Source organism: Mustela erminea, chromosome 1 (genome assembly GCF_009829155.1).
Source record: "Mustela erminea isolate mMusErm1 chromosome 1, mMusErm1.Pri, whole genome shotgun sequence".
Taxonomy (NCBI): Eukaryota; Metazoa; Chordata; class Mammalia; order Carnivora; family Mustelidae; genus Mustela; species Mustela erminea.
This window is the reverse complement of record NC_045614.1, coordinates 105,002,628-105,029,925: the sequence shown is the minus strand read 5'-3', so window position 1 is coordinate 105,029,925 and position 27,298 is coordinate 105,002,628. Positions and strand designations below refer to the sequence as shown.

At 36.5% G+C, this 27,298-nt stretch overlaps 1 protein-coding gene across 5 annotated transcripts in view; it reads right to left on the bottom strand.

Annotated features, from left to right (window-relative positions):
• Positions 1 to 1,906: 1,906 nt before the first annotated feature.
• Positions 1,907 to 27,298, bottom strand: part of ATP13A3 (ATPase 13A3) — a 93,368-nt gene continuing 67,976 nt past the window's right edge. For 4 of the 5 annotated variants that reach the window (XM_032337487.1, XM_032337494.1, XM_032337501.1 and 1 more), the window contains 7 exons: positions 26,398 to 26,470; positions 24,704 to 24,881; positions 23,086 to 23,273; positions 17,477 to 17,565; positions 14,143 to 14,223; positions 12,510 to 12,599; positions 1,907 to 5,362 (listed from right to left, as the gene is read on the bottom strand). In XM_032337487.1, the coding sequence (XP_032193378.1) occupies positions 5,165 to 5,362; positions 12,510 to 12,599; positions 14,143 to 14,223; positions 17,477 to 17,565; positions 23,086 to 23,273; positions 24,704 to 24,881; positions 26,398 to 26,470 (897 nt within the window). In that variant the 3' untranslated portion in view covers positions 1,907 to 5,164. The remainder of the gene's footprint in view (positions 5,363 to 12,509; positions 12,600 to 14,142; positions 14,224 to 17,476; positions 17,566 to 23,085; positions 23,274 to 24,703; positions 24,882 to 26,397; positions 26,471 to 27,298) is intronic. The other variant, XM_032337517.1, reaches the window with a different exon arrangement.

Below are 27,298 nucleotides of genomic sequence, written 5' to 3'. Positions count from 1 at the left end.
AGTGGAATCCAAGTTTATTTTTTTCCATTAGCATAACCAGCTGTCCTAGTCCCATTTATATATAACTAAACCCCTTCCTTCAGAGCTACAATGTCAGTATAGTCATGAGTCCATATCTTATGAACGTGTGGGTCTGTTTCTGGGCTATTTGGTAATCCCTGCACCAACACCATACTGATAGAACCTTCTATTGTTTAAAGCCTGAAAATATCCAGCATTTTAAGTGTGAAGAAACAGACATTCTCATACTACAATGGTGGATCATACACTGTAAAAAACTTTGGGGAAAATATTTAGCAGTATCAACCAAATTAAAAATACATATATCCTTTGTCCAGCAGGTCCACTGCTAAAAATACGTCCTATGCCTAAGCTCATTAACATTTGCGCACAAAATGGGGCACCTGGGGATTCAGTCAGTAGAGCACTCTTGATCTCAGGGTCGGGAATTCAACCATTAGGTGTGGAACCTATTTAAAAGTAACTGTGCACAAAAACACTGCAGGTCTGTGTGTAGTAGGAAAATAAAGAAAAATCCTAAGTGGCTACTAACAGGGAAGTAGTCATCTAAGTTATGAAACATCTGTGCACTGGGATGGCTTGTGGACTTTAAAAAAGAATGAATCTGAGCTGCAAATGCAGACCTCTCTCTCTGATACACAGAACCATGTGAAACAAGGGCAGCAGAGCATACACATATGGTTTTATTTGTGTAGATTTTAAATCAGAGTAAGACTTCATGTCAGGCTCTTGTAAGCTTCTGTGGCCCATTTCCCCAAAGCACTCCGATCAGAATGACCTCCAACGTTTATTCTTTGAAAAAAGCAGAACATTCTGAATGCCCAGAAGGGTATGAAGTTGCAGTCAGTAGAGGAACATTGTTGAATCCATTTGCTGAAAAATTGAATGAGGTACTGAGAAGTATTTCAAACACTGAAGTCGGTGGTTCCTGTGTTTTCATGTCCTTTGAATTTTGGACCCATGTAACAGGTTAAAAATCCGTTACGCTAAGAGGCAACTTCTGTAGAAGTCACCCCGGCCTCTGTGGTTTGGCCTTTCCAAAGCAGAGCTGTCTGCCTGAATGAGACCCGCTTTTCTCCTCGGTGAGGGGAGACTCTGTGCACTGGAGGGATCTCTGTGTACTTACAGAGCAATCACAACTCCAACTCTGAACAGTGAACAGAGCAATCACAACTCCAACTCTGAACAGTGACTGTCTCATCCAAACTCCTCCTACTCCATCCTTCCCTGCAATACATACTTGAAACACAGCACCTGGCAGTGACACCCTGGGAAGAGAGAGACATGCAGAACCTCGGCCCTGCCACTTCTGCTACACAAAACACAGTGAATGGGAAGAACCTGGGACCCTAAACTTCCACACCGCCCAATCAATCACACCACGGCCAGCCACATAGGCCACAGCAGGAGGCAGGCCTCCTGTAGGACCTGAGACCCAGAAAGACCGCCCAGCCAGGCACAATGCCTTCTCAGGGATTTCTAGGACCAACAGTTAGTTCCAGTTTCTCCCTTCCTAGGAGTGCTCCTTTTGCACCCATGACTGCCACACTTCAAACTTACAATGCGTTACATGACATTAGCTCTGCATTTGACCTTCCCAACTGTTAACAGATAAGCCTGTAGTCTTAACATTTTACAATCTCCCTCAGACCTCCTTATACTTACCATCTGGTTCTACATTATATCTAATGAGTGGGTTTGCATGGGATGGTCACACACATGATGTGGTATCTATGTGGGATGTGGTATTTATTCCCTTCAAAAATACAAAGTTAAAAAAAGGAAATGCACAAGTATGAAGTAGAAAAATAAATCCAAAAGGGCAGTATTTGTATGGCTAAAAGGTGAACAAATGTATAAGGAGACAGAAAAAAAAAAACCATTATTTCATTCATTTAAATTTTTATTTTGAATAGCTTCAATCCAAAAAAAGATTTCATAAGGTTATTTACAGTGAATGTACATTTATGAATGTATGCCTTTTCGACATCAGGGTACCATTCTTGAGCAGCAATACAATTTAAAAAATATAAAGATGCAGTATCATTTCTGATATAAAGTTACTTAAAAAAAATCCAAAGTCTTAGGGAATTCACAAATCATAACAGGAAGTAACTATCTTATTAATTTAATGAGCACATAATTACCAAATTTTATTACATTAAAAATGTGTAAATGCCCACAGACTATACAAAAATTAACATCCCACATTTTGTCAAAAGTTCCCAACCACCTCCCACCATAAATATACAAAAACCTATTTTCAGATATGTCAAAATTGCATGCGTGCGATCTTAGAATGTTTTCTAAAGCTTGAATTTTGCTCTTTTCTGGATATTGTACTATAGCCATTTGGGGAACAGAATACATAAACACTGATATGTTATTTGCCATGCCTCTGACACTGTGCAGTATCTTCACAAACACGGGAGACAAAATACATACAGTTAAGACTGCAACAGTTCTGTTTAAATGCCAAGTGCAATTTGGAAAGCTCTCGAATGTAAGAATTATAAAACTAATATAAAAAGTATTTCTTTTGTTGTTGGCTTAGCCGCTTTTATTCAAGCATTATTTGCAGCATTGCTTTACAGCAGTTGGTGCTAGAAGATACAAAACATATAGTTACCACTATTTATATTTGAGGGAGAAAAAAACTTTAAACAACCCTGAGGGAGACACACATTAAAAATCTTGTTATTTATTTAAAAAGTTAAAAAGTTACATATCATTATTTAACAATTACTTTCCCGGACATTTCTGTCCTTAAGTATGTGCATAAATAAAATTTAAATCGGCAATATTTATTAATCTTTAATACATCAAAATAAGATATGTACAGATTTTTAAATTTCGGTCTGTATACACTCAAATAATTTAATGTGAAGTTTAGAATCAAAATTACTATGTAACGGTGACCTACAGAGAGAGAACTCAGTCTGTCTATGGCACTGAGTAGGACCCACACCTGGATTCACAGACATTCTTCAAATAACATTCTGGAAACCATCAATTGCAACTTGAACAACCCACCTTCTCTATGTTCAAATCCAACATACTACAAATGCTCTTCCACCTACCTAAAAACCTCATTCCTCTGAAAATAGTATGGACAAATGAGATACAAAACCCTTATAAAACCGAAATGTTAAAAAAAAAGAAGGGTGTAAAAAATACAGCTCTTTACGATCGTGCGCTTTAAGATGTTAAATACAAACCGATAACTGGATTTTTAAGCTGCTACTTAGCAATTACTTTCATTATATGACTCAGTATTTAAATCAAAGAATAAAATTTACAATTCTGGGAAATCACTTAAGAATAATGCTTGTACACACTGAAAATGAATGTGGAAAATAGAAAATGATCAAGAGGATAAGTAACTATAGAAAACAGTGCTAATTCACAGCTCAAGAGGTCTAAGATGCATAGCTTCATAGAATCATTCATGGAACAATTGTTCTTATCTAATGTGTATTAATATCTTATTCTACTTTTTGATGGAAAACTTCGATTATATTTTTGTAAGAATCATCAGTGGCAATAGCAGTAACAGTGATCCTGAGTGTAACTTACATTTTCCTATAGTTACCTAACATCATTCAGGTCTCTGCAGCATAAAAAAAGAGAACCATGTGGTTCTATAGTTCTGGCTAACGTTTGATAAACTGGTAAATATCTATCAGGAAAATAATGATCAGCTGGAAGTGGAAAGCACAAGCCTGCTACCAGTTAAGGAAGAACATAGGACAACATCACATAGTTTTAAGAGTTCAGTGTCCGTTTTATAGCAATATCAGTTTCCTTGTCTATCATAACTGTGGGCTTTGCCAAACTGCTGGATCTTAACTAGAAAGGCATTTTTAAACTTACTTTAATTTTGTTTAAAATTTAAACATAACCAGACAAAAGAGAAAGGTGAAAAATACTTTTCACATTTCTTTTGGCTCAATGAATGTCTATTCTTTAACTTTATTTCAATTTTTCTTCCTCCCAGAAATTCTTACAACCAAAGAGTATCCTTTGTAAACGTCCAATCTTAAATAGGTAAGCTCTGGCCTCTGGCGCCACCTAATGGTATAAAACAAACGCACCAAGTTCGTACTGCTTTGAAAAAATAGCTGTCACTCAAAACCACTCGCTCATTTTTAAGCCTCATTATTTATAGCAGAGACATGTACCAACCCTTAAAAATTTTAGGAGGTTGAAGTCTAACTCAAAAACTAAAACAAAACAAAACCCAATGTATTATTATCCTATGCTTTTAATTAGAAACATAAAAGAAAATAAAAATATTTAAAATGATATAAAACCTGAGGGTGGGGGGAAAGATGTGAAGAGATATTAGACAGATTTGTATCTACTGCCAAAAAAAATTTTTTTCCTAGTGAAAATGGTTCTACAACATTTAAGTGAAGTAAATTATACTAGTGACAGCAGACATACCACAAGATCCATTTAATAGCTTTGAGGGACATCTGAAGAAGGCAGTGAAGCACCTTGCTGATTAGAAAAATAAAACCCAGGCAGTTTGTACAGAAAATATAAAACCATAAATGGAAATTACCTGAGTTGTTCTATAAGCAACACCATAAAACTTCTAGGCTATCAAAGGGAACTGGTGTATGTATATACAGAATTCTTTGGAAGAAATTTTGGAATCAAATGAAACGGGCTTTCTACCTATTTTCACTGAAGGCTAATTAACACCCATTTTATTTACCAATCACAAATTTAGGGCCGGTATGTAAACGAGGACTTTTTCTAATAACGGGGTTGTGAAAATAAATTTAAATGGATAAACCAAGTCTCAGAATCTAACATTTAAAAACCTACCAAATACCACTTTCTTCTGTACCCTATATAAAGAGTATCACTGAGGGCAACAAGAAAATTCTAGAAGTATATATAATATGTAGTTACTGAATGAAGATACAGGACTTTACAGACTGATTATTAATTTAACTGATGGGCCAATCTTTTTGTTTTGTTCCATTTATTAAAAAAAGAAAAAAAAAGCTCTCTATCAGCTACTGTATTAGAAGGGACATAAATTGAATTGGTGCCATTCTGATACAGAGGATCAGAATGTCCTAAAATTACATTCTCCTGCTACTAGTATACCACCAACAGTGATGCACTGCTATGTTATGGTGATGATTTGACATGATCCATTCTCCTTAACTAAAGCTTTAGCTTCTGTTGTTGTTTGAGGTTTTGGTGGCCATTCTGGATCAACCAAGAGCTCCTGAGCCAGATACATGTATTTTGCCTTTGGTATCTTCTTTCTACAGCGCAAGGCCCAGGACAAGCAGCATTTCCCCCACCGATCCACTGACTCCTAAGAAAATAATGGGAAAAAAGAACATACCAGTAGATTAAGGTCTGCTTGTTTTTAACAAATTTTTTTTTTTAAGCATAATACATCAAGACATAAAGATAAGAGACTTCTGAGTACAACAAATAAATGAAAAAAAATCCAAGTTAAAAAAAGTCAGCTTTTAATTATTTAGGAACATATTTTTTAAGATTAGACTTTAAAAATTATCAATGCAACTTCATTTTACTTAGTTTTATGTACCTATTCTCTTGTGTACAGATACATTTTTTAAATAACTTGCAGATCTGGATTCTTTAACACAAAATATCAAATGTGTTAAAATAAGTTTAAACAACTCAGAAAGGAGATATTTTTAATATTTAATATGGAAACCCTCATATTCTATCCCAGGTTATACCATTGCTCCTAGCAATTTAGCCAGCTGACCATTTTTGGAAGAAAGCAGTGTAAAAATATTATTACTGTTAATGTCATCTTTCAAAAAAATAAAGCATGATGAAAATATTGTTCGGCCAAAAAGAACTCAGATCGTGTTTACTGTCAATCACTTCTTTTCACACATTTTCATCAATATAAAACATTTTTCATTTTATAATTATGTTTTCCCCTGGTGTTCCACTATTGGAAAGAAGTATACAGAAAGGTATAAAATCAAGTACTATTTCTTAGTATTATTTCATTACAAAAAGCTCTGCTGGCACTAAAATCCTTCTGGATCAGTCCTGATGTTTTAATGAACGTGATCTTAGATAAATTAATCTTTGAAGAAGAAGAAGGCAGTCCCTAGTTATTGTACAAAAATGTAAATTCAGAACAGGCCCTCAGAATTTAACTGAAATTTGAGATTAAAAAAAAAAAAAACCCTGAAATAAGAAAACTAAAATGACTATACTAAGACCTTAGTTATATTCACCTCTGAAGAACAGTCCATTTCTAATTATTTTGGCTGTTGCTCTTTCCAAGCAGAATTTAAATCCTAGGTTGTTTTGTTGTGCCATCAACATGTAACTCAAGCTGCAACTAGGTTTTCTCTCAACTGAAGTACTCTCATCAAACGAAACGTAATAACTGAGGTAGGCATTCTCATGGCATTACCCAAAACGGTTTCATCATCAAGGAAGGCACATTTGCCAGAACATGTTTTGAAACGTGTTTCTAAATTGGCCAGCAGAGAACAAAAATAATTTTAAAACTCTTTAGAACTTTTAAAGGTCTTCTAGTTCACTGTGTCAACAAAACACAGTAAGCTACTCTGGTGCCAGGGATCACAGACAATAATAATAATCTGTATGAGGATGGGCGGGGGCCACTGGGCATCATTTATCTAGCAGCCTCTTCAATGTCATAGCTAGAGAGTTATCCTACCCTTAAAAGACGTCTACAAGAAAGTATCTGACATTAGGATACAAAAGAGACTAGGTACTAGGTGATCCAAGTAACACACACAACTGACCCTTGAACAATAATGGATTTGAACTATGCATGTCCCGTTAATGCAGATTTTTTTTGATAAATACAGTCACTATGGTACTGAAAATTTTCTCTTATGATTTTTTTCTTTAAGATTTTATTTATTTATTTATTTGACAGAGCACAAGCAGGCGGAGTGGCAGGCAGAGGGAGAGGGGGAGGGAGAAGCAGGTTCCCCAATGACCAAGGAGCCCAACTTAGGGCTCTATCCCAAGACCCTGGGAGCATGACCTGAGCCGAAGGCAGACTTTTTTTTTTTTTTTTTCTCCTTTTTAGCTTTTATTCTGTCTTCATATGGAGATGCCATGTCCCTCTGTGAATCCCCACATCTCAGTTTCTCCTTTCCTGGAGAGGACCAGCCTGTTTTCACTTCCCTTTCCAAATATCCAGGGATCTTTCTGTCCCTGGTCACTTGGGCTATATTGCACGGGTTCTTGCTAATGGCACAGGATCTGAAGGCAGGCTCTTAACTGAGTCACCCAGGCACCCTCCTCATGATTTTCTTAGTAACACTTTTTTTTCTCTAGCTTACTTTAAGAATATATGATACATACAACACACAAAATGTGTGCTTACATTATCAGTAAGGGCAACAGCAGGCTATCACGAGTTTGTTGTTTTTTTTAAAGATTTATTTACTTGGGCAGTGGGGGGGTGGGGGTGGGGATACAGTGTGAACAAGCAGGGGAGGGGAGCCTGACCTGCAGTTCAATCTCATAACCCTGAGATCGCGACCTGAGCCAAAATCAAGAGTTGGACAGCTTATCTGACTGAGCCTCTCAGGTACCGCAGTATAAGTTTTTGAGGAGACCCAATTTATTCACAGATTTGGGGCTGCAGAAGGAGAGGGCAGTTAGCACCTCTAACACCTGTGTTGTTCAAGGGCCAACTGTAATTCCTAATTCCTGTCCACATACACATGTTGTGTAGGCACATACACAGTACACCTTAATATTTAACCTAACAGGGGACTCACTACTTGAATCCATCTTTTCCCCAGTGTTTAAATTCTTCAGGGTTAATTGGGGAAAAGATCATTGTTCCTAAATCAATCTGAAAGCTGTCATTTTTTTTTTTTTTTTTTTTTAACAGCTTGTAGCAGTGTTAAAGGACCACAGGAAAAGGCTAATGGTGAATGCTGACTTTAAAAATAAGAAAAAACATATAGGTCTTTTCTGTCCAGATTGAAAGGCAATGCCACAATGCACAGCAGGCTGAATTAAGTCAAGTCACAGTCCGGTGTCTTCAAATTTAAGAAAAAGACATGCCTAAGTCCACTGTTTTCTACCTGGAGGAAGTGAGGCAAGCAATAAAATTAAAGCTAATTTCACTGCAAACAGAAGCACAATAGAAATCTTTTAAAATTAAGGTGCATATTAAAAAAAAACTTCATTTCCTCATTAAAAACAAGTACACTAGTAATTAAGACAAAATAAATTAAGTCACAAGAAACACTAGGGAATCCCCATCCCCCTTCCACTATAATTAGAAACATTCTGTTCTGTACACTTTCCCCAAATATCATACACACAAAATACAGGCAAGCATAGGTTTGTTAGTTTACAAACACAAACATACCACATACATTCTCAAATACAATATAATTCACCGGCAGAGAAAAAGAAAAGGTGCTACAGGCATGCTAGAATAAGAAATGAACCAAGGAAGAGATGATGGTAGCAAGAGAAAGTCAAGTTTGTGCCTCAAGAAGGCTAAGAGGTGGAGCATCATGGGGCCTAGAATGAGCACTCAGGTCTCCCCAAACATCTCGGCTTAAGTCCCCGAAGCAGGAGAACACTGTAATTACAGCAACTGGATCTTCTCATTTGCTCCCGAAAGGGATGGTTAAACAGCCAAGTGTATCCCTCAAAGACGGGCAAGAAGCTACCACAGGCCAGCAAAGAGACCAAAAGAAGTTTCAGAAAGATCTACAGCTAAAATTCTCCTGCTTCTTAGACCATTCCAAGCTGTTCATTCTAGAATCCCAATGCCAGTTTACTTTAAGGACATGTTTTCATGGGTAGCATGTAAAATACAAAGCCAAGCTTATGGGGAAAATGTTGTAATGATACTGTGGTTTTCATAATAGTCTTCTTCCATACCAATCCTGAATATAAAATAAAGACAATCAGAATAAGCAATCTATCTAAATAAGCTCAAATAGTATTCTAAGTGGCATAAAGATTACAGTTAATACTTGCTCTTGCCCACAAAAGGAAAACATAATCAGGCACAAATCTTCAGGCAGGATCAAACTACATGACATGATCCTAGGTCCACATCTACCACTAAGTGGCCTCAGTTTACCAGACATGGGATACTAACAAATCCTTCTTAGTAAGATAATATGCAGCACAGATCTTCCTAAACAGGGGTAAAGCTTTACAGAAAACTCTTCTTGCAATCAGAAACTCTGGATTTCAACTCCCTGCTCTATCATTCATTAGATGCATAATGACTTGACAAGTCAACTGAATGTTGCTTCTTTCTATAGAAACTGAAGTTAGAAATACCTTAAGATTGGGAGGATGCTGGAGGTGTTGTACAGTGTGTCTTGTAGCTCACCGATATTCTAGACAAAGTTACTAGAGATTTTCAGTTAGGGCTCTTGACTTCCCAACCCAACTTTCTAAGACCTGGTGCCTAATCCAGGGTCTCCAGCTTTCAAACTTTCAACCCAACTCAGTGGTCCTTCGGTCTATATGGTAAGGAAGGAAAAAAAAAAGAAATAGTGCTTTTCTTCCCCCAGAATACATACAGCTGGTTAGGAGTTGCAGCCTGAAAAGATCTCATGGGATTCTTCGTAGTAAAGAGCACAGAGCAGGCAGATGTGGAATGAGAGTTTGTGGCAAAGGAGAATTATTACAGCAGCCACAGAAGTCCTTGATGTAGCAGGTTACTCTCATTTTCTTTTTCACCTTCAATCTTGGCACCAGGACATCTTGGGACTAAAAATTCTTAGTGGTGAGGCTCCTAGATGGCTCAGCATGGCTAAACATCCAGCTCTTGATTTCAGCGCAGGTCATGATCTCAGGAATCATGGGATGGAGTCCCTTGTCAGGCTCCACACTGAGCATGAAGTCTGCTTGGGATTCTCTCTCTCCCTCTGCCCCTCCCCACGTCCTGCTCATGTACACTCTCTTGCTTTAAAAAAAAAAATCTTTGTGGTGAGGGGTTTGTCCTGCTTACTACTCTAGGATGTTTATTTAGTTATTTAGTAGCATCCTTGGCTGCTACCTACACTACATGCCTATAGCAAGCCCTCCCCCTCCAACTGTGACAACCAAATATGCCTCCAGATACAAGCAAATGTCGGGGTGGGGAGGGGCAAACAGAACTGTCTGACTGAGAATCAGAGCCTTATGGTAATAGGACTAGCTGACTGGTTCTTGAAGGGTCACAAATATGAAGTGAAACTGCATTACACACAGATGTGTCAGAAGATGAAACTATCATTCTGTGCTAAAACACTAAAGAACTTTTTCTTTCTTTCTTTCTTTCTTTTTTTTTTTTTTTTTTTTTTTTAAGATTTTATGTATTCATTTGACAGAGAGAGCACACAAGCAGGAGGAATGGCAGAGGGAGAGGGAAAAACAGGCTACCCACTAAGCAGGGAGCCCCACACGGGGCTTGATCCCAGGATCCCAGGATCATGACCTGAGCCAAAGGCAGGTGCCTAACCAACTAAGCCACCCAGTGCCCCCACAGAAGTCTTTTCTAAAACCAGTAATTTTAAAAAATGCTTTCTTAATCATGACTACAGGAACTGAAGACTAAAATTCCTATCTACTCCATGAATCTCAGGACAAAGTGGCACAACACAGGGGTGGTGGATCTGCCTATGCTAGAACACTCTCCACCTTCACTCTCTACTCTGAATACCTGAGGTAGGACTTCACATGAGAGACACAAACTCTTAAAAATAAGGAGGACAGATACTAACAAATTTCTAGAAAACAGGGATTTAGCAAATGACAGAATTTTCTCCCACTTAATTTTGGTTGTAGAGTGAGGAGAAACTTCCAATTCAAATATTTTAAAGGAGGCTTATGATACCCACTTTTAACTAAATAGGGGTATAATGCCTCCTCAGAATCTGCGTTTCCTGTTTAAAGATTTTTTTTTTTTTTTAAAGTAATCTCTACACCTAACCTTGGGGTCAAACCCACAATCCCAAGATCAAGTGTCACCCGCTATACTGATTGAGCCAGCCAGGTGCATCTGCATTTCCTGTTTAGATCAACAGTTAGAGAACTCTTTGGAGTTGCTGAAAACTCAATGTAAACGTTTTCCTTGTCCTGGGCCTTTGCCAATACAAACATTTCATATGGGGACTGATGATATGAGTCAGAGTCTACCCTTTGAGGTCATGTAGTGAGGTAACCCCAGGGAAAAAACTTGGACACAGAGGATATTTAACTAAAGACATGAGCCCCTGAAATAGCTGTGGCCGTATCACTACCCTGCTATGAAAAAAAGGAACTGAAGCTGAAGCCAGACTCATCCCATTACTATCAAAATCTCATTCTTCATCATAAAGCAGTAGAAAAGGATATAGCACTCCACAGACCTCTTAACAAAGAAAGCAATCTGTGATATTACTCTCGGCATCAAGCCTGCTGAACTAGCAAATTAAAGCTCAGGAAGTTGCTACTTAGGTAAAAGAAGGCTAAAAGTAAAGTGAATGGCCCAACTCAGAAATGCCAGGGAATCCTCTTGAACTCTGAAAGCTTTCCCTGTGCCTCAGGATGAGCAGAAGATTTAGAACTGACATGTTTTTGTAAAAGCACATCACCTACCGACAAATAGCAATGGGTCAGATAATGAGGTGGGGAGACATGGTACTGTCAAGTTCTCTATACCTAAACGTGGGGATGAGAGCTGATTCAACGGTTTAAAAAAAATAAGACCGACCTTACATGTTACCTTGTAGGTTGTATAAGTACATACATACAAATGTTTCTACACAAACCCTGTAACATATATTAGTTATATCTGTATGTCTGTAGGTTATAGCATATAATGATACTTCAACATCCAAACACCAAAAAATGGGTTTTACTCATTTGTTTCTCTTCTCTTTTTACTATCTGTCATATAACAGGCTACTGAATGGATCCAGACAATCAAAAGTCCTAAGCCATGATTTGTATGAAGATATGCATGGTCTCTGAGAATTTTTCTAAAGAGAGACACTATGTCTGGAAAAGCTAAAAATCCATCCCAAATTAAGGCACAGTAATTGCTCGTAAGAGATGAGAAATAACTCCTCAAACTTCTGGCCTCTGAACTGATTCATGAACAAGTCCCATCTCATAACTATAGTCATTTACATGAATCCCATTTAGGTTCTAATGGGACTCATGAAAACTGTAAACACAAAAACCAGAGAAAAATGGAAAACTTAACTCCCACCAGTGAGAACAAGACTTTTATAACACAACGAAGATAAGGATTGGAATGGAAAAGAGACTTATGAAATATCTGAAGTCCTGAAAAGCCTGTAACAAATGTTTGCCAAGAATTTTCTAGGACTCCTTACAGGGAATGAAATGCCGGGCATAGGGGAAAAGGTTGAGGCAACACACAACAGAACCCCATCCTACAGAAGGCAGGGCACACAACTAAAAGAGCCTAAATACACGTGAAGAATTGAGAGTAAGTGCTGATTTCCAACCTGTGGTGGCTGTGTGCTGGTGAAGCGATATTCTCCTTGTTTGTCTCGATTGAACACAACTTTCCAAAGGACCATGTCAAGGAAGAAGTTCTGAGAGATATTCCAGTGAGTTAAGAATTAAAAATGACTACGTCATTCTTTATTAATGCGCACATTTTAAAAGGCTCATACAATGCTGCATCATTAGTGAAAAACATGACTTGGTTTTCATATAAACAATTTCAGTTAATATTTGAAAAGGATAAAGTATAACAGGACTTTTTTTTTTTTTTTACAAGAAAATTCTTGTAAGAAATATAAATCACCATAAAATTCTTGATAAAATGGGGCCTCTAAAATTTCCACAAAATATGGCTTTTATTTGAATCCTTGCGTCTTTCCCATATTAAAATAATGCTTATAATTTGAGACTTTTTTCTTAACAATGAATTGCTTTCATTGAATAAACAAAATATTAATTCTGTATCTATGCATATGACTTCATCAGAGTCCAACACAAATAATTCTTTTGATAGTGAGCAAGAATAATAAATTAAGAGATTATGAGAGGATTCCCTAAAAATTGTTTTTCTTTAAATTTTATTTTAAATAACATTTGTGTGAATAGATGGAATTTACACCATAGAAAAAGGAAAGCTTTTAAAATATATTATCTTGGATGCGCTTTCTAATGTCCACAAAATAGCAAAAATACTTTCCACTGGGCAACTTAGAAAGATCAGTAGCATAATATCCACACTGCCCACTATGGCCCAAATTTAAATACCAAGTCATCTTTTAGAAAGATAACAAATTAAGCATAATTTTCAAGTCGAGAACTATTATCACAAAAGTATACACATTTTCCAACAAATTACCTAATTTTAATTCAAAAGTTTGCTCTAAAAAGAAATCCTTCACTTAAAAAATCACAACTCTCCTTCTTCCATTTCATATATTGCTATAGTAGGAGTGAATCGTAACAGTTCTGAGAACAGACAGAATTTTATCAATAAGCAGCAAATAAGAACTTACTAGCTGCTTTTATAGAAGTCAACTTAAAGGCAATCCTAGTAGGAGAGTAACTATATAATATACAATGGATCAAAGAGGACGTAAGACCTCCAGAAGAAACTCAGAAGTAAATACCAAAGGAGGCAGTTCCAGTAAGCAGCGCCAGTAAGTTCACAGCGGTCATTATTTTATACTTTCAGTAAACTGTTATTAAAATTTATTTTTCATAGAGAAAGCCCCCTCCCTCTTTTCCTTCCTTAAATGGGAGATTTTATTTTATATCACAGGTCTCTGGTGGTACACACCCACTCTGATTTCATAGCACTGATTTACTAGTTTAGGGCCACCTGAGCACCAATCTTCTCCCCTTTCTACAGATCACGAATTTTTGCTATCTCACTGCTTATTTTCTCTTATCTGTGTAAGTGCAGCTGTGACGTATCACTTAACCTAACAAATATCAGTTGTGTTTCTTTTCCATGGAAAAGGTCACAAGAGAGAGCTAAATCAATTTAACTAAAATGGGACTGAAACTCTTTGTGGGCTTTCATAATGTTACCTGTCCTCTTCCCCCAGGTCTGATACATCACCAAGAATCCCAAAGCAGCAACGTAGCCATCTGATTATCTGAAATGCTTACCTCCACCATGATAGATACAAGGGCATTGACAAGAACAATCATGAGCATAGTTATACGCCACTGATATGGTACACACACTATCTGTAAGACAAAAAATTTTTATAAGACAAAAATTTTTAAGTTAAAATTGTAGTGTGCAGTTGATATTACAGCATTATACCATAATTTCAAAATTCACTCAATTCCTATTACATACCAAGCACCTTCATATACATTATCTACTCAATCCTTAACAATGCCACGAAGTATATCCACTTTTCAGAGATAAAACTCGAAAGTTAACTCAGGGTTAAAAGAATAGGGTACAGAAACTGAGCTTAGAATCAAACCCTATTTACACAGACTGAAAAGCCCATGAATTTCTAACAATTCCCTATTTTTAAACTAAAATCCTGTCTTTAAACAATGAAGCAGATACTGATCGAATAATGAAGTATCACTCAAAACTCTACATACTGTTACAGAAAGAACTGTAAAAATCAATTTAACAAATACAGCCTAAGTTTTCACTTCAAAATCTGGTTAATTCCCAAGATCTAAAAAATAAAACAAAAAAATCCCTTTCATGTGTTCACCTTTTAGTCAACAAATATTTACTGAGTACCCAGAAGACTGGACTAGGTGCAGAGAAGTAATACGATCTAATGTTATAGAAAAACACCTATGACTCCAGCAAGAAAAGATTTCAGGGGTGGAGACTCCTATAGTGATCAAGACAAGATGATGGAAGTCAAAACTAGTGATGGGGGCACAAAATAATAAATATATATTTGGTCTTGTGGCAACAGGAATGTCTTATCCTGAGCTTCTAAATGCCCTGGAATTTCCTGGGGATCATGTTTTTTATTCTAATTAGGCTACTCTTGGTGGGCTCCTGGATGACTTCAGGATGGGGCCTGGTCATCAGAAAGACTAAGCCCTGATTTAGAAGCTTGGAACTTTCGGCCCCATCCTCCTCGGAAGGGAGAGGGGCTGGAGACTGAATTAATAATTGACCATGACATGATGAAGCCTCCTTTAAAAAAAAATCCCTAAAACTTCAGGGTTTAGAGAGCTTCTGCTTTGGTCAACACATCCATGTGCTGAGAGGGTAGTACATTCCGACTTCACAAAGACAGAAGCTCTTATGCTCGAGACCCTTTCAGACTTGGGCCTATCTGCCTCTTCATCTAGTCGTATTATCTGTACCTTTATTATAAACCAATAAATAATAAGTGTTAACCTGAGTTTTACAGCAAATTATCAAACCTGAGAAGGAAGTTCTAGGAACCCTGATTTATAGCTAATTAGTCAGAAGTACAGGGGATGGATGACTTGGGACTTTCAACTGGTTATCTGAAGTTGGGGAGCACTCTTGTGAGACAGAGCCCTTAACTTGTAGGGTCTGTGCTAATTCCAGGTAGTCTGTATCAGAACTGAATTGTAAGATACCTGGTTGGTGTCCAGAGTTGGAGAATTAACACATTTGGTGTTAAAAGTATTGTGAAGAAACAACAGCTTCCCTTTAGGTGGCAAATGGGATGGAGCAAAGCTAAAATAGACTGAGAGTAAGAAAACAGAGAATCTAGCAACTGACTGACCATGCAGAGAAGAGAAGTACACATATACACACACTTCCAACTTGGATAAACAGTGGTACCAAAAAAGACAAAAGCAGGGTTGAGGGAGAACATGAGGATAAGCTTAGTTATAAAGATGCTGAATGAGAGAACTGACAGGTGAACCATGTGTATAATATTCAGTATGTCAGTGGATATTCAATTTTAAAGCTCAGTTGTGAGAGCTAGGCCAATACAGAAGATACTGAGGGGGAAGCCAGCACTACAGACGAGCTCATCCAAATATACAGAGTAACACGAAGAAGAACAATGGGACTGTGTGAAACATTAACATTTAAGGAATAGAAGGAGAGTCTGGAACCACCATGAAGACTAAGAACAAGGAGTCCTAGGGGTAGAAAAAAAATCAGAAGGGAGTACAGCATCACAAAATTACAGTCTCGAGAATGACTGCCTAACCTGTCAAAAACTGACAAGTGGTCAAGTAAGGCTGGAAAAAAACTAAAAGGACAAGTCCACTGGATTTAATAAGAAAGCTGTTAATGCCCTTGACCAGGGCAATTTCATTAGACTGGCAGGGGTAGAAGCCAAACTATTTGATGAGTGTGTGAGAGGTGAGTCAAATGCTGCACTCTTTCAAGAAATAATGTGAAGTTGAAGACACATGCGGCAGAAGAGAAACAAAAATGGATTTTCTTCTGTCTTCTTCTTTTGCTTCAAGTGCTTATCTAAATCCCTCAATGAAGCACATGGGAAAACAAACTCATATACACACTGCTGGTTCAGACTATAAACGGTCATCCTCTTCTAAGTTCAGTAACACAGCTGCTTGTACCTGAGACAAACCAACTATGAGCCCGGGAAAGACTGTAAGTATACTCCTGTAATGCCGTACTACAGAGTAGTGAAAATGAAACGCACCAACACAGACGCATCTTAAAAATAATGCTAATGGGAAAAAGCAATTCCAGAAAAATTTAAACAGTAAGACACCACTGTCATACAAGTTAAAAGCAAGCAAAACTATCTCTCCGGCTTCATAGAGTATGGTAAGTGTATAATGAGAGAAAAAATGAGAAGGGTGGTTCCCTCAGGGTGTTTGGAGAAGGGTATGCTATAGTGCCTTACTGGTGTTGGTAATGTTAATGATTTCAGTTGGATAATGAACTCGTGGATGTTATTTTTATTACTCTTGTGCTTAACAATTTAATATACAGAACAAGTATTTCATCATGAAGTTTTTAATGAAAAGATGAACTCAGTGGAGTTCACTTTTAATGAAAAGATGAACTCAGTGGACAGTGAAGAGGCAGTAGGTACAGACTATTCATGAAGTAGGTTGAGAAGGGACAGATCAAGAAACAGAGTCCAAGTTCTTTATTTTTAAAGACCAAGGAACATTTGCTTGTTGACAAGGAAAGGGAACCAGAAGCAAAGACTGAAGAAACAGGAAAGAAACTTAAAATATCAGCTAGACTCAAAGCTGTTGTTTCAATTATGTTCTTTATTCTTTTCAGGTTACATATGGGTTAATATAACTGCATTTTAGAAAATTCAGAAGCAAAAGATTATGGGGAAAACAACCTCTGTCCCCAGTAATAAGAGAGCAAAGGAAAGGGTAGATCCTAAGTCCTAGCAAACCTCCAAAAGTCCCATTTGGCTGTGTAAGTATCATGTAATACTGATGCGTCATTTTCTATTACTGCCTTACTGCTGCTATCCTACTTATCATCGCCCTCAGACAACCAGTAGTAACTGATGTGCTGAACCCTTACCTGAAGAACCTGGTCAATAGAGGCAACTGGATGCAACATGATGAGTAATATGAAAACATACAAAATCATCACAGACACAACAAAAAAATCTGAAAAAGAAAGTAAAACAATTAAATTAGAAGTTCCTTAAAATAAAAATGCATATAATACAACTGGCATACTGGCAATCTTAAATTTGGTTTTGAATATATCTATTTAGGTTGGTGAAGTATATAAAGTCTGTTTTATGTTATTTTCTAGAGTATAGTACATTATTTAGGCTCAAAGATTTCACTTATGTGATACAGCATTTATAAAAGTAAAAGACAGACCTTTATGGACATTTGTTTCTCTTTTTCCCATAGATAGCTACTCTGTAAGATAATCAAGCCCATATATAATTCAAAAACAGGAGACTAGACTATGTACAGCAAAATGAGATTATCATTTAAAAGAGGTATGCACTAATTACTGTTAACTATGAAAGTACTGAACAACATTTATTCCCAGTATTGGGTAAGCTATAATCCTAAATAAAGGCATTCTAGTTTGACCATATTTCTGTCAAATGAATCCTACTTTCTCAATGACCTCCTCTGTAAAAATATTTCCAAAGAAAATGTTAGCTAAAATCCAGAATCTGAACTGATTTACTATTTTAAATGTGGGATCACCACTTGCTGCAGTAGCTGGGAATGTTAAGTTCAATCAAGCAGTACTTTGCATTACTTTCCTAACTCAAAAATAAAACTCCCTGTTCATGGCCATTCTGTTAACTGTGTATGTACAAGCATTCATCTGAACTTGTATAAGCATACTCTTATATAATGAGCCTTAATGATCAGAAATTTCCCCACTATACTAACATTCCCCAACATTTTCCCCTTTTTTCTTTGGCTTGGATATTTATTTACAAGTTCTTATTTCAGGTCATCTTGAAACTTAAATGTTATTGTAATTTAGTAAGACCATGTAAAACTAAAATTTTATCATAGAGCCTTCAGATTTGGTAAAGAAGTTAATATCCTATTTTATGGACTATAAAAGGATCTCATACTATTTTTAAATGTAGGAGTCATTTATAAATTAAAAAAACTGTTATTATGTCAGTTCAAAACCACAGGCCAATATTTACTGTCCCACAGAAATAACAGTGTATTATATAGTTATTTTGTATATATACATTAATATACATATTTATTGCTTTAACAACTTAGGCTGGAAGTTCTATTAACATTCATGACAAAGGGGGGAAACTATTACTTTGAGTCACTGACCAAGAGGATAAAGAATTTACAACACATGTTAGATTTGTAAAAACTTTTTTTCCTTCAATTTTTATTTTTTAAAAAAGTACTACTAAACTATTCTATAAATGTAGCAACCAAAGCAATATGTAAGTTAATTCAAATAGTTATTATGGACAGTTAAAGTGTTTAGAAAGTGCTAGTTGGGAGTACAGAAACACACATAAAACAAAATCAGAAAAAGGACAAGAAGAAATGGTCAGAATACAAATGCTAGAGAATACAAATAGAGAGACATAGAGACAGAAAAAGTTATTTCAAAACAGTAATAGCCCATATTGAGTATTTTCCAAATCTTACTGCATTTTTACAGCTATAAGCAAAATAGATTTGTAATCTAGTTTCTGATATATTGCCAGAAAACATTTTTTTACTCAGGCTCACAAACTTCTTACATCCACCTCAACAGTATTTCTCAAATTTTCCTGTCTTTCTCCTAGAGCCACTCCCTCTGATCACACCTCCAAAAACCCACCAAGATTTCCATGTGAAGCAGAAAATAAGTAATTAAACCTCTCCTTTGTTTAGCCAGGGGAGAAAAAGAGGCGTGCTGTTCAAAGGAATCTGACAGCAACAATGCATGGCTGACAGATGTACATAAACACTGAAATGAAAAGATCAACAGAGAAACCAAGATGGGAAAATCAGGTTTTCATCTTCTAGTAGACTGTGCTCTCTGCTCCTAGACAGTCCTGGCACTGCTACTGAAGTACAAGTAATACTCTTCACGAGAACACAGCAATCAAAACAAATCCTGTGTTGGTGGTGACTGGAGATCAGCGAAGAATGTTCTGCACATTACAAATTCAGATTCTACCACAAAGCGTGTGAACATGAACAAGTCCTTAAGAGTCAAGGAACTAATAAGAACTAATAAGATGGGGATATGATGAGAATACCATAAGGAAGAGCAGACTTAGTCCTTAAAATGCAAATCATTTGTAAATTCAAGTTATTATTATTAAATATGTCCCAACTTACGGCATCACAGACTTGTTAATGATACCAGATGGTTTTGATGGAATATGGCATCAAAATCAGGCACCATAAAGGATTTCCTTTATGCTCGTTCCCCTTAGTATATGACTCAAAAATAAAACCTTGCACAGAATAAATAAACCTACAATACTCGTTCATGATTTTGATATATACTCCTCTTGCTGTTCCTTCCTCAAAAATATGAACTGGAGTATTCTAACCTATAACCACAAGTTTCAAGTCTTTGAAAGGCCACCTTATCCTGCAGGGCCTCTAGGTATCTGCTCCACCCAATTCAGACATGGCAGAGGAACAGGAAAAAAACATGCATAGACCCTGAAGAGGAGACACCAGCAGTTCAGCAGTAACATCTTCACAGAATGAGAAAGGACTTTGGTGTCACAAGCAGAAAGTTACAGGAGGCAAGTAAGAAACTGTAGCAAAAACCAAAGCCAAATCCCAAGAGATCACATCTAGTTAAATGACAATGTAAGAATTAAGTCCATATCATCATGGTCCTTGAAATGACAGCATGGTTAAAGGAGAAAATAGAACTGGGCTAAGCTAAAGCTGAAAATGGGTCACCGCAGACTGAAATTCAGTTTAATTCAGAATCCAACCAGTGGGAGAGAACAAAAACCTTCTGACGAGAATGCCTGAAATGCCTGAGATTGAGATTTAATTTTTAAAAAACAATAATCTCAAAATAGTTTTAATACATTTCACTGCTTAGATATAAAGAAGAGCAACCAGCAAGTCCTAACAAAGAACGGCTGTCAATTCTAAAGGAGAAAATGAAAAACTAATGTCAGCTCTAGCAAAGCCTTAACCTCTCCCCATTCATTCCCAGTATTATTTATACTTTACACATTACTTTATACAGTTAGACTTTATTTCTTTTTTTTTTTTTTAAAGCCTTATTTATTTATTTGACAGAGATTACAAGTAGGCAGAGAGGCAGGCAGAGAGAGAGAGAGAAGCAGGCTCCCTGCTGAACAGAGAGCCCGATGCGGGGCTCGATCCCAGGACCCTGGGATCAGGACCTGAGCTGAAGGCAGAGACTTTAACCCACTGAGCCACTCAGGCACCCTAGACTTTATTTTATCACTTTCTTTATTCATCAATAACTCCAAGATTAAGGGGCTCCAATAAGAGACAGAAACAAGATGTGAAAATTAGCAAAATACATTTACGTTGTCTTTAGTGTTTCTATTTTATTTTTTAGGAGGCATGTTTTAAGACAGCATGCACTCTGATTATCCACCAACAAACACACACAAGCTATTTGTATTTAGGACAAAGGTTTTGTGGCTGTATTTTTTTTTAAGATTTTACTTATTTATTTGACAGAGAGAGATCACAAGTAGATGGAGAGGCAGGCAGAGAGAGAGAGAGAGAAGGGAAGCAGGCTCCCTGCTGAGCAGAGAGCCCGATGAGGGACTCAATCCCAGGACCCTGAGATCACGACCCGAGCCGAAGGCAGCGGCCCAACCCACTGAGCCACCCAGGCGTCCCAGAGAGAAGCAGGCTCCCCGCTGAGCAAGGAGCTCGATGCAGGACTTGATCCCAGGAGCCTAGAATCACTACCCGAGCTGAAGGCGGCGGCTTAACCGACTGAGCCACCCAGTCGTCCCTTGTGGCTGTATTTTTGCTAAACATAATTTTGAATACTAGGTTTTAAAAAAATAGTCCAGTGATCAACAACTGAGTTTACTACTTATTGAAGTCAATTTGAAACTAACTGCAAATACAAAATATCTTAATACAAAATTAAATGAGAATACAAAGACTTTAATTTTTTTTTAATTTTCCAAATAATACAAAAAATACATTTTAAAAACAGGCAATTAATAATCTTTTTTTTTAAACTGGAGAAGCATGGATAGGGTGGATTTACTTAGATCTCTAACTTCACTGACATCGCCGTCTTACTTATCAAACAGTCTGAACACCAGTTTTCTTATATAAAGAAAGCATTATTCTCTGATAGATGTTTCAGCCACACCTGGGCATGCTTCCTTGAAATATAAAAATATGGAACTAAAAACAAAACATGTATGTCAATTTTAATTAAGTTCACTTTAACCAAAGCTAACTTTAGTTATGAAGTACTCTTAGAAGAAGAAGTGACTGACCTTCTATGGGAGGATTTTTGTCCCAAAACATGCTTCCAATATGGCTCTCAGTAATACAGATTCTGCTTTTTAGATAATGGATTTTTGTTTTGTTTTTTCAAGATCTATTTATTTGGAGGGGGTAGGGGCAGAGGGAGAGGAAAAGAGAGAATCCTAAGCAGACTCCGAACTCTGCGCAGACTGATGTGGGGCTCAATCCCATGACCCTGAAATCACGACCCAAGCTGTCAAGAGTCAGTTGGAGACTCAACCAACTGCACCACCCAGATGCCCAGTATCAGTTTAAAAAAAAAAAAAAAAAGAGTAAAAAGTAAAAACAGATTTCAATATTACTGATAGGTGAACAGTCTTAACCTGTCCAAAACAGAAACTAATAAAATGTGACCTACAAACCACATAGTGTAGAAGAATAAATAAGACATATGGGAAAATGCTTTGTAAACCCTCATGAGATAGAGATGCTCGCAGATGTTACTTATACTTCTGTGACCTGACAGTCTGCCAACCAGAACACCGGCATTTCTTTCTAACTACAGCAAAAGAATGACTACTATTTATTCTAAAATACTGCAAAAATCTAAAGTTCTTTATGAAAAAAATTAAGTTGTCCCACATGTTAATAGTATATTCTCAATTTTTTAAAAAATTAGCACTTTATACACAGTAACTGATTTTTTCCCCATAAACCCTAGTTTTCATCAATAGAGAAGTTATCTCCTACTGCCATAGTTAGATGAGTCGACATAGGCACAAGACTCCATTTTACTGACACTTTCAGCAGTGGATGCAAAGGTGACACCGATGAAGAATTCCAGGTGAATAATGTCTGTGCCAGTATCAAGAATGATGACAAAGACAGCTGGCACTGTGCAGACCACCCAGAAGCAAAGTATAATACCCACTGTTCCAACTGAAGAACCTCTGTTCCTGTTTCTAATTCTAACTCTGTCTGCAATGGGCTGTAAAAATAAAAGCTGGAGCCAGAAGCAACAGTATGTGAAAACCAGGATTGTTTAGAACTGGTGGCTTTAATTTTCAACTTTAGAGTGGCAGCTACCATGAGAACAAAACAAGACAGTAAACATCTAAATCACTAGGTTCATTTTATGTGAAGACCCATTTCACTTTGAAAGAACAATTTCAACTCTACTCTTCTTATATTATTTTTAAAGAAAGAAAGCAGGATAAAAATCACAAATGCCAAACTTACAATTCTTGTAGCAAGGCTGCCTGAAGGGTTTTCCTTTCGAAAAGGCAATTGCCACTATGAGGTACTGAAAACTGGAGATAAAAAATACTGTGGTATTTTCATAATTTTGAATATTATGTGTATCAACATTGCTTTCATTGTACAAATGTGAAGAATTCCAATATAGGCTTCTCGTTGTATTACAAGCACTAGAACACAAAACATTTTTACATTACTAAATACAATACTCATTTTCCAAAAGGAACCAACTTTACCTTAACTATCTTAAATCACTCCCATTAACAGAAATAAGGTTTTTATAGGAAAAGATCCAACAATATCAAGGTAAAACATACAGAACAGGCAACAGAGTGTTAAGGGTCTCTTCTCCTTAGTTATATTCCAATCAGTTAATTCCAATCATATTTAACAAGTCCCTCTTACTTTTTAAACTTGGAGATGAAACTAGTATCACACTGTACATTGACTATACTAAAATTAAAATTTTTTAAAAAGACACAACTAAATTTTGGGAGTCATTTTAACATGGTAAAGGTTCACAGACCTTAAGTTTGACCTTAGCCCTACCACTTTTTAGTTTAACCAAGGAATTATTAAATTTTTAAGCCCCCATTTCCTGGCCTGTAAGGGTGGGTATCACCTGCACTATCACAGGGTTTCTGTGGGGAGTAAGATAACTCGTGTAGATGTCCAGCAAAGCACTGAGTACTGTCAGTATTCTGTGGCTGTGGTGCTCTCTCAGCTGTGCTTCCAGTGGGCACGACTGTCAAACATGTATCACACCCATTACCAAAACATTAGTTACATAAGCACAGGCAAGTCATAACAAAATGTTAATCTGCTACAGATGAATTCTGGAAAGATTCTCCAGAACAATTCCATCTATTCCTTTGCATTGCAGTGTTTATATGTACATAGGTACATATAGGCAAACACTAATGTTAAATTTTTCAGTTTCCCAAAACTTTTAAAGACAACTTTTAGTCCCTTCATCAAGCAAGCTATAATGTTTGTATCTAAAAATGTAATTCTACAAAATTACCTCAGGGTATACCTTACATGTTGTTTTGTTTTTTGCAACCCTGATATCAAGACCTAAGCTAAGATCAAGAATGAGATGCTTAACTGACTGAGCCACCCAGGGACCCCAGCTTATACATTTAATTAATTAAACTAATGTTATAATCTGTGACTGACAGAACACTCTACCCATAAATAAGAGAAGCACTTGGTGTTTTGTTTTTTTTTTTTACAAGTTTTTTCAGATTTTAAAATGTCACTTCCTAGGTCTGGGGTAGAAAAGTTAGATGGACAAACATTCTGGGTTTAGAGAAGAAAACACTGATTAATTCCAATGCTCTCATTTTACAGATAAGCTCAGTAGCTAATTAAGAAACTGGTTCGATATCCCCTTCTTGGTAATGATTATGAAGAAACTGCCTGACCATCTTTCTAAAAATAAAAGGAGTTACAATGATATAAAGTCAAATATAGGCCAAATAACTTAATTGTTTAATCAAGCTGCCTGCAAAATTTATATAAATTCTAAAACTTATTTCTACTATGCATATATGTTACACACATTCCACAGATTTTTTAAATGGATTGACCAACTTACTCTGACTGTGGCTGCCATACTTCATACCAAGGTTGCTGCTTGACCCAAAAAAACCCCAAAGATTGAAATCCAATGCAGATGATGATCTGAGACAAAACGGAGAAGAGAAGGGCCCCAGATATAAGACCTGAGGGTGGTCTTTGCGCCACGAGTTCCTTCCAGGCAGGATTTAAACTCACTATAATGAGAAGGAAAAGGGGAGAAATTTTTATCTATATAGTTTTTATGTAATACATAATCAGATTCACTTAGGAACTTAAATTCATTTTTGTCTAACAAATCTTTAATATGAAAAATGTCCAAAATCCAAGCCAAATGTCATGCATATTTAAGTCATCTGTAAAAGTAAACAATTTAGGCTTTTTCTAAAGTATCTCACCAAGTACTTTTACATTAGCCTACTGAATTTCAGAGAAATACCAGTACAAGTAAAAAGAATATTAAACATAAACATATAAACTATAACATTACCGTGCTTATATGTTAATTAAGTTTATATGTTAACTATGTTTAAGAATTTATTTCTGAATATTTATTAAAAAGCTATAGTAAAAAGACATATTTTCTTCCTCTTAAGACATTAACACACACACACACACAAAGAAGACATTAACAAAGGTTGAAAGCTATATGAACAGTAATCAAAAAAAGCTTTGATAACTTATTAAGGTGATGTCCACCAAGTTTCTCTACTGTAACATTTCTGCTTTTCTTTTTGTAATTAGTTTGTAAAAAGATATATAAAAATCCTGTTCTTCATTAAACTTTGACTCGACAGTTTTAGTATTCCCTAAAGATTGTCTAACTCACTGGTTCTCAACCAACATGATTTTGCCCTGTAGAGAACATCTGTTAATGTCTGGAGATATTCGTGGTTGTCAAAACCAGGGGAGTGCTGCTGGCATCTAGCAGCAGGTAGAGACCAGAGATGCTCGTAAGCATCCTCTAATGCACAGAAAAGAAGCATCTGGCCTAAAAGGTCAATCAGATCAGTGTATTTTCATGGTTGAAGTCCATCATTCCTTCTATAGTTATCGGTTTGCATTTTCATCTAAGGAAGAGCTTTCTCTTCTCTCCCTACTTACTTATTTCTAATATGGACTTGTGAATTTTTATTTGATTAAGCAGGTCATATCCAATTACATCATTATTTATTCTGACATAAACACAAAGACCAAAATAAACCACTATCTTTTGTTTCCTCATATGGTCTACCTAGGGACATGGCATCACTTCCACCATACTCCTCCCAAGAATTCACAGCCTGAGTCTAATGAGACTACTTCAGATCAGACAAATCCATTTAACTGATTTCTCTTCTTTCATAAATGTCAACACCAAGATGTCCCCCAAGAAAGGCTGATGTAATATTCTGGATTTAAAAAGATTTAAGTGGGATGCCTGGGTGTCTCAGTTGGTTAGGCACCTGCCTTCAGCTCAGGTCATGATCCCAGGGTCCTGGGATGAAGCCCTGCACTAGGCACTCTGCTCAGTGGAAGAAAAAGATGGAGAAAGAAGAATAAAACAACGAGAGCAAATAAAAACAACTAGTAGTAAAAAAAAAAAAAAAAAAAAAGAATTTATAGGAAAGAAATATGCCCTATGTTATAATTATTGATATAAATTTATCAAAGTTTAAGGAATTAATCAGAATTTCATATGCTTTTAAATCAATACTAAAGCAAATTACTCACTTGTAAATACCACTACCAAAATGATTGCCAGATCAATGAAAAGAAACTGGAAGTCTCCTAGGTTACTTAAGATCTGCAAAAGTAATTTTAAAAGCATAATTAGTTTTCAGAAACTATTTTTATACCACTTTCCCCGGCTTTAGATTTTTCTTCTCTGATTTTAGTTCCCCCACTCTACCCACGCCCCAGCCCCCACCATAAATAACAACTTTAAAGTAATATTTGGACCTGCTTAAAAATTAAAGTACATTTGCCTTTGATAGTAAAATCTTTTAAGCTTTTTGACAAGCTCTTACTTATTATATTCAACACCCTTGGAAATTAGTATCTCAAAGCTTCCTAATATCCATCTAACACCATCCCTCCTGATCCTTTCTACAAATGGTAGAAAGGGATAACTTCACAAAAACTCCCGGGGATGTCACTACTGTTTGTTTTGAGAAAATTCTAAAGTGAGATCACTTCAGTTATAAAATCTGATGGAGTACCTACAGACATCACCGTTTACAGTTTTCTCCAAATGCATAAAGTCCTACAAACTACTACTGAAACATCTTTCTCATTCTGGCCTTTTTCTGTAAATGTTTAGCAGAGTTAACTACAAATGTGAAATATGTCACAGCTTAACATTTTGAAGAGCTCTCAGAAAGATGCCCAATCTGTGCTAAAGGCAAAAAAAAAAAAAAAAAAAAGAATACAATCATCTTTTACTCACAAAGCTTTAGCCAAAACTGTCAGCCTTAAAGAAAATGCTATTCCAGATTAATGAGATTTTCAATCTGCTACTCAAAATATAACAAACTAAAGGAAAACTTATAGATGCTAGTTATGTAAGTTCCCTAATTAGTGGATGCATACATACTCCATTTTTTTGGTTTAAATGCCTTAACAAAAGCACCAT